Source organism: Ctenocephalides felis, unplaced genomic scaffold (assembly GCF_003426905.1).
Source record: "Ctenocephalides felis isolate EL2017-DRISC unplaced genomic scaffold, ASM342690v1 CF-g0.4_SCAFFOLD_03572, whole genome shotgun sequence".
NCBI classification, from domain to species: Eukaryota; Metazoa; Arthropoda; class Insecta; order Siphonaptera; family Pulicidae; genus Ctenocephalides; species Ctenocephalides felis.
Window position 1 is genome coordinate 12,829,903 of NW_020539726.1, and position 8,129 is coordinate 12,838,031.

Genomic DNA, 8,129 nt, shown 5'->3' on the forward strand with positions numbered 1-8,129 from the left:
ATTAAATCGGTTGGTCCGTGCGCCCGAAAACGTGAACAATAAAATGCGGACACACAAAACACACACACACATACACAAACACATAAATTTTTTCTGAGGTATGCCAAAATGTTCAGAAACGTTCAAAACGTCGAGAAATGCAAAAATTTTCAATTTCGATTTTTGGACGATTACAATAACTTACCCTACTGGAAGTTAATTATGGGCTAAAATGTGGACGATACATTTTATTCTTTTCTGCTAATTACAAAGAAACGCGTGGGTCAACAGTCACGCAAACATATATAGTATGTATTATTATGCATTAATTTAAGTTATGTACCATTAATATGAATAATTGTATAATTGTGTTGTGTAAATATAAATATAAATATAAATATAAGTCCTTATTCAGTTACATCGAATGTCTTTTAAATTTTAAAATTTTCAAAATTGGTTCAGCCGTTGTTGACAAAACGTCGACAAAAGCCAAAAATCGGCTTAATACGCACACACACAAATTTGGTCTTATTCGATTCAGAATGACTCAAAACGTCCACGTAAAATTAACAAATCGAATTTTTGCTAGAATATAAACTCCTTCGGGAAGTTATTGAAAGTAAAAAATAATTGTTTGTGTAGAATTTGATATTCATCATTCCGAATTTTCACTTTTGATAATTTAATTATAACTGTAAAATTTAATTTTATGTCATTAAAAAAAAGTAATTTTAAATAACACTAACTTCAACGTTTCTATTAATAATTATATACTTTGTTAATAATATACAATAATATTACTTTAAATTGTCAGCAAATTATTATATCAAAAAGTTTTAATTAAATTTATTTTATCTCACCCTACCGTTTGAGTAAATTTAATACTAGATCCTCCATTATTCATATTCATTTTGTAGCAGCTGGCAACACTATCGATTTGACATTTGTCGATCAACAATCTGTAAAAATACTTCCTGGTATCTTTTTATAATTTATATTTACAATATTAATTTAATTGAAACTGTGCTCAAGAAACAATATCACTAAAGTTCAATATTTTATTTAATAAAAATGACGACCGCAGCAAGACCTACATTTGATCCAGCTAGAGGAGGATCAGGCCGTGGAGAAAAAGATTTGAGCGCAATATCGCGTCAATATTCCAGCAGAGATTTACCAGGACATACAAAATTAAAATACAGGTATGTAATATGTAAAACCACAAATATGTGATAGTAGCAATAATAAAATGCATTGAAAGTTATATTGCTATAATTAAATGATGTTGTAGGGAACAAGGACAAGGTACCATCGAAGAACTTCGTGGACGTGATTTTCGTAAAGAATTAGAAGAGAGAGAAAAAGAACAGAATCCAAATAAGGCACGAGCTCGAGCAATTGATGAAGGAAGGAAAAGGCAAAAAGTAGATCAAGTAAGACCAAGTAATTTAGTTACGGTTTCTAAGAAATATAAAATTTGTTAAATGAACTTCTATTTAGGCATCTCGATTGAGATAAGCTTAACAAAATTAATATTTATTAGCATTTCTTTACTTACATATAGTTCAGTGCAGAAATTCTTGATATATTATTCGTGTATTGGTAGTTATTTCTATTGTTAGATAACTCGAAAGTTAGTAATCAATTTAACATATTTTTATACTTATTATTTGCATTACATTTTAATAATAAATATAACTAGCAGTCGTTATGTATACAATAAGTTTTATGACAATAATGAAGTGTTTTCAAAATACTATTTATTTTTATGTAGGTACCAGTAACAAGCTTAGATGCCGATGATCCCGTTGATGCAGATTCTTCAGATTCTGATAGTGATAGCGAAGATGATACTGCTGCTTTATTAGCAGAATTAAATAGAATTAAGAAAGAAAGATCACAAGAGCAAGCAAAAAAAGAAATGGAAAGACGACAAGAAGAAGAAAGAATTAGAATGGAAAATATCCTTAGCGGAAATCCTCTGTTGAATTATTCCAGTAACGCTCCAAAAGAAGTTCTTAAGGTGAAATATTAGCCAATATTCTCATATAATGTTATATATAGTTGAGTCCATTTTTATGGATTTAGAATGGTGATTTTATACATCTGTTTCATATTAAAGATATAATGTTAATATTATATATGTTTTGCATTCACTTTTTGTTCTAAATGTATATAGTTATTTATGTTTAAGTTGTAGTAACAATATTTGAATAATAATTTTTTTTATTATAGGTTAAAAGGAGATGGGATGACGATGTGGTTTTCAAAAACTGTGCTCGATCTGAACCAGAAAAGAAAAGTAGTTTCATAAACGATTCGCTAAGATCAGAATTTCATAGAAAATTTATGGAAAAATATGTTAAGTAAATTTAATTTATGTTTATAGTTTTAACTGAATCTGTATAAATTTAATCAAATGAATTTAAAGTTTCCCTCAAATGAAAACAAATTTTGTATGTATTGAATATGTGACCTGAATAAACACAAATAAAAAGAACTGTTAATAGTTTTAATAATTATTGTAGATCAACATGTTATATTACTTTGCATAGTTTGATATCGGTTACTAAATACCAGTATGTTTCTTCACAAATTCTCTTATTTCTGGATCAGCTAGTCTTGTAAATACATTTGGATATGGAAAACTTGTGCAATTTCTAGTTGAAAAAGCTGTCAAGCCTACTAAAACCCCATTTTCGTCAACGACGGGTCCACCAAAATCACCTGTACAAACTGATTTTCCTTTATCTTCTATTGATCCAGCACAAAACATTCTGAAATTATAATTTGATTACGATTTAAAAAAAAAATGATGGCTGGGTGCACTAATAATGTGATAACTTATTCTGAAACTAAATGAGAAATTATATTACTTACTTGTCTGTGACATCAATCAACTCTTGATTTTTTTCAAGACATTCTTGATTATCAATGACGTGCAAAGATATTGCTCTAAGATTTTCTGACATAGGTGCTCCTGGTATCTGCATTAAAAAATTATATTATGTTATTATAGTTATTAGTAACTTGATATGTTCTCATAGAATTGTAATTTTTAATTACAAATTAATCACAAATGTACCGTGTTTTTGATTCATTACGTCAGCTGAAACAAAAATTCATTTAAATCTTAGGTAGAGCTGCCCAATTATATTAATGCTAGACTTTGTTATCAAAATATTTTTTAAGCAAGAAAATAAATTATTATTATTAGTATATTATGTTTTAAACTATGCATAGGAGCATGCTACAGTGATTCTGTACCGTTTCAGATCCCCATCCAGTAGCTGTGACAAAGGAGCCTACAGGCAAGTCGACATTTGCCTCTACGAGCTTGGCAGGTCGGCTTCTTCTAGTTTCATTGAAATCCTTTGTTATCATAATTAAACCTACATTGTAATTTTGATCGCGGCTATCATAACGAGGATGAGGGACGAGCCATTCCACACCGTAATGAGTACCACCACTATTATATTTGCTGGTTCCAGCACGTACTCTAGCTGCATGGATAGACGTTCTAAAAAAATACTTTATTATTGTATTATCTTTTTTTATTTGCGTGGTGATTCAAAACATTTGATTCTCATTGACGCAAGACGTGCTGATTAGTTAGATTGAAAGCGGTGCTCCCTAAAACGTGGACGAAAAGTTGTATCCACATACTACACACCCACGTACACACATACACACTCATTTGTGCCTGTGATTTAGTCCTCTACGGGACGATGCAGAAGAGATATTAAGCCGAAAAACTACTCCTGATACCGATGTAGAAGTGATGCTGACACATTTGCGAGAGAAGTGCTAATTGATCTGCGATCTATGGAACGAGAAAGAGCGAATGGGACTTTGCTCATTTGAGATAAGTACAATTTCAGAGCGAAAATGATAAAATTCTAGATTCTCCCCCCATGAAGTAATACACTAGCAGTGGTTTCCGTGGGAACCAGTGGCAAGGGCAAACCGAAGGTTTTAGTCGGTATTATACCTAGTGTTAGAACGAAATATCGAGTACTGAGTAAATATCGATACTTCGCGGTCGATAGTGAGTACTTTTGGTATCGATTTTTTAGCTCGATAGATTTGCCAATATCGATCTTTTACGTCGATAGTACTCAAAAAGAATCGACAGCGTAATCTATGAACCCCACTTATCGACCAACTACGAAAACCAACCATTTTGCCGAATGCAATGAATAGTCTCTCTAGGTGGTCATAATTGTTCAGAGAAGTGTCAAAAAATGATCCCGAAGGGTCATTAGTCTCAGAATTTATTGCTCAAAAACCCAAAATGGATATGACCACACTAATAAATAAAGATGTTTATTTATTACTCTTTTGTAAAATGAAACGCCTTTTTAAAGTACCAAAATGTTTTATAAAAACATATTCAACAATCGAAGTATGATTATTTCAAATAATAATATTCATCAATTTCAATATATTAGTATTTTGCGTAAAAAAGAATCGAAATATAATTATTTCAAATAATAATATTCATCAATTTCAATATATTAGTATTTTGCTTAAAAAAGAATCGAAATATAATTATTTCAAATAATAATATTCATCAATTTCAATATATTAGTATTTTGCGTAAAAAAGAATCGAAATATAATTATTTCAAATAATAATACTCATCGATTTCAATGCGTTATTATTTTTCTTTCTAAAAGTATGTGAATTGTAAGTTGAAGTAAAGTACTTGTAAATTAAAAATTAAATAAACAATTTAAAAAAGAACAGAAGAGCAATATTTTCTTTGCGGTACGTGAATCTTAAAATGTCTCGTTTTCAGTTTGTGCACATTATGAACATATTTTAGGAATCGGATTTCAACTGACCTTTTCTGAATGAATGACAACAAAACTAAAGAATACTTTCTTTAGTATAGTGGGCAAAAAACTTTTAGAAAATAATAAATTAATTGTGGCAATTGTTTGCACTAAAAAATATTAAAAATATGATTGTGCTTAAAAATACTTAAAAAGTATTGCTTTTTGAATATAGTATCAGACTATTATATTGTTTTAATCAAAAATAATCAACTATTATAACTTGTCTTTTTTTTGAAAAATTATAGAATTTGAAATTAGTATTGAAAAATTACTGTTAAAATTTTACAATATTGAAAATGATTCTGATTTAACACATCAGATTACAAGCAATAGAATTCATTCTAATATTGAATTGTGATATAATATTTAATGAGTTTTAGATCTTTCTTGCACTTATGTTTGATTTTTATGAAAAGTACTCAAAATTCGATATTGAGTACTATCGATACTTTCGCCACGATATTTTTTTGGCATCGATATTTTGATTAGATACTTTTCAAAGTACTCAATATCGATCTTTTGCCTCGATACTTCTAACACTAATTATACCCAGGCGGTACACAAGTCTGGGATGTTTAAAAACTTTTCCTTCGCTACACAAAAAAACACACACATTCATTTTTTTAACAATAAGATATGGCAAAGTGTCCAAAACCCTTTGGAATGCAAACATATGCAAAAATTTTTGATTTCGATTTTTTGCGATCACTATAACTACTCTACCAGAAGTTAAAAATAAGTTTGAAATTCTTTAGATATTTCTATTGCTTAAACTTATCATAATGTTTCCTAATGCTACGATATGTTATTGTATCATAACATAATTAGAAAGTATATTAAAAATGAAATTTATGTTTTCATCAAAAAACCCGCCATTCTGAATCAAATGAGACCAAATTTGGAAAAAGTATGTGTGTGTCGATGTGTGTGTGTGTGTATGTGAACTGATTCTTTGCCGTAAATCGACGTTTTCTCAAAAACGGCTAGACCGATTTTAAAAATATAAAAGCCATTTGATGTATCTCGATGAAGACTCGCGTTTATTAATTTTACGCGACGATCAGCCATGCCGTTTTTTTGTAAATCGCAGAAAACTGAAAGATTTTTGGTCCACGTTTTTTTTGTAATAAGGTGTTAATTTTTTTCGACGATTTTTATTATTTTTTTTGACAATAGGTACCATAGTCTTTTAGATCATACTAAAATTCCTTTTAATTTAAAAAACTCTTGAAAGTTTGCAAAAATTAATATCGTTTTTTTAGCATTTGCCAAAATTAGATTTTTCATCGACGTTTTCTCAAAAACGCCTGAACCGATTTCGGAAATTCAAAAGCTATTTGATGAGGACTATCGTTTGTCAGATTTGTGCGATGATCTGCCGAGCCGTTTTTTTGTAATTTGAAAAAAAGTGTTCTATACTACCGAATAGATGTTAAAAAATCAAAAATAGTTCGAAAGATATTAGTTGGGAATGATACTAATTAGTTTTAGGTGAAAATCTACCGAGACGTTTTCTTGTAATTAACTGTTGCAAAAAAATAGGCCGATTTTTGTGGAACTTTTTTTGGCGATATATATCATGGTCTTAAAGAACTTACTAAAATATTACTGCCCTACGACAAGTAGTTTAATTCTAAAAATTCACCAAAGTTTGAGAAAATGAGTAGTTTTTTGACGTTTTTTATAATTAAAATTAGACGATTTATTTGGTATACCGATAGAGTGCTTGGTCTTAATGAACATACTAAACCATTAAAGTCCTATGGAAACTTGTTTAATTATAAAAATTATTGATTTGTGGAAATTTGCTTTCAGAAAATACTCCGGGTTAACGTGTTTGTTCATTTTCAATTATGTGTAATAAATCCACTCGGAATACTTTTAATCAATCATATATTAATTTATTTTTTATTGATTAAGTCGATTATTTAAACATATCGGGAATTTCATGTAACTTGCCTCAAGGCAAAATTCCAATACCAACTAGTTTGACTTATGGCTTGAAACTAATACATATTAATTCAAAATAATGTTGGAATACTTCACTTTTTAGCACAAAAAGCGGTTGTTATTGCCCATCGCTTACTGATCATTGCTGCACCGCAAAAATGTTGAAAATTACTTGAAAAGGACAATTGCCAATAAAATGTTGAAATGTCTACTTCGTTTCCATTCACCATGCGCTCATCTGAAAGATGTTTTATTGTAATAAAATACAATCCAAAATCATTTACAATATTTAAAAATTCAAATGATTGCTTACCACAGGACGCAAGGTAAAACATAGAAAGAATGATTAAGAATAAAATTAGAATTTTCATTTTATATTAACGAGTAGGTATATCTTGTGATCAAATATTAATTAAAACTATAGAATAGCACTTTTCATTAAAATATCTTTTTTAATAAAAAATATCAATATTTAATAACAAACTATAATTTAAAGACCTGTTAATCGAATGATGCTTAGAATAACAATATAATTATTTGATTTCATTTAATCAGCATCATATACTTTAGATTATTATCTATTTATTTTTTATTCATTTGTCCACTTACAATTTATATAATGGTTATATGCGCACATTGATTAACATCTTCTGTGATATTATCTGTTTTTTTAAAGCAAGTCAAAGTATCAAATTACTAAAAAATCTTAAAATAATTTTTCTCTACCTTAAATTAAGCGACCATTTAGTGGTTAATTCAAGCATCCCTCGGTAACTTACAAAAGGAGAAGTTTTTAACAGAAAATTGAAATTAGTAATTTCATGTTTCAAAGTCATTCTGAATCGTTAGGGAATAAAATTGAGAAAGGTAAGGTAAGGGTCAATGTGAGCTGAAGAAATAATTTGTTTTTAATAACCAAATTTTAATTGTTCACCAAATAACAAAAAATCCAGCTCATTTCTCTGTTTTTACTGTATGCGTATATTATAATAGTTTTTTGCGATAAAATCAATTAAAATTAAAAAATCAATAAAGCAAATTTTAAATAGATTTTATGAGTATGAAGACCTATTAACCAATCATTGCTTACGTATGTGATTCAATTAATTTATCTAATCGTAATTTCTAGAATGCAATCCAGAATATCGATAAAAGTTTGATTTATCGCAACAAGGCTTGAAAATAAAACAAAAATGCAACAAATAAATGTTAAAAATTAGAACAAAGTGTCTATAACCATATCTTGAAGATTATGTGATTAATAGTAGACATAAATGTAGGCTTGTTTACTAAAGATTTCACACGGCAAGGACAAAAATTATAAATAGCATACGAACTGTTTAAATAACATTGAAATAA

At 28.8% G+C, this 8,129-nt stretch overlaps 2 protein-coding genes across 2 annotated transcripts; one reads left to right on the plus strand and one right to left on the minus strand.

The window, feature by feature from the left end:
- Positions 1–909: 909 nt before the first annotated feature.
- On the plus strand, positions 910–2,474 carry LOC113387587 (protein CWC15 homolog). Its single transcript, XM_026624926.1, has 4 exons — positions 910–1,181; positions 1,271–1,412; positions 1,754–2,002; positions 2,215–2,474. Exons 1-4 carry the CDS (start codon positions 1,051–1,053, stop codon positions 2,347–2,349), a joined length of 657 nt encoding a protein of 218 aa, XP_026480711.1. The 5' UTR covers positions 910–1,050; the 3' UTR covers positions 2,350–2,474.
- Positions 2,475–2,486: 12 nt separating this feature from the next.
- Positions 2,487–7,222, minus strand: LOC113387586 (trypsin-1-like). The gene is made up of 5 exons (XM_026624924.1): positions 7,084–7,222; positions 6,867–7,008; positions 3,247–3,499; positions 2,860–2,966; positions 2,487–2,756 (listed from the first exon to the last, which is right to left on the minus strand). The coding sequence occupies exons 1-5, from the start codon at positions 7,139–7,141 to the stop codon at positions 2,549–2,551; spliced, it is 768 nt and encodes a 255-aa protein (XP_026480709.1). The 5' UTR covers positions 7,142–7,222; the 3' UTR covers positions 2,487–2,548.
- Between the last annotated feature and the right edge of the window lie 907 nt (positions 7,223–8,129).

Excerpts from the sequence above, each read along its gene's own strand:
- LOC113387587 (XM_026624926.1), top strand. The coding sequence starts at position 1,051 with ATGACGACCGCAGCAAGACCTACATTTGATCCAGCTAGAGGAGGATCA. Across the intron at positions 1,182-1,270 it reads CATACAAAATTAAAATACAG|GGAACAAGGACAAGGTACCA; the intron begins GTATGTAATATG and ends ATGATGTTGTAG. Across the intron at positions 2,003-2,214 it reads CTCCAAAAGAAGTTCTTAAG|GTTAAAAGGAGATGGGATGA; the intron begins GTGAAATATTAG and ends TTTTTATTATAG.
- LOC113387586 (XM_026624924.1), bottom strand. The coding sequence starts at position 7,141 with ATGAAAATTCTAATTTTATTCTTAATCATTCTTTCTATGTTTTACCTT. Across the intron at positions 7,009-7,083 it reads GTTTTACCTTGCGTCCTGTG|ATGAGCGCATGGTGAATGGA; the intron begins GTAAGCAATCAT and ends AACATCTTTCAG. Across the intron at positions 2,967-3,246 it reads CTGGATGGGGATCTGAAACG|ATACCAGGAGCACCTATGTC; the intron begins GTACAGAATCAC and ends TTTTTAATGCAG.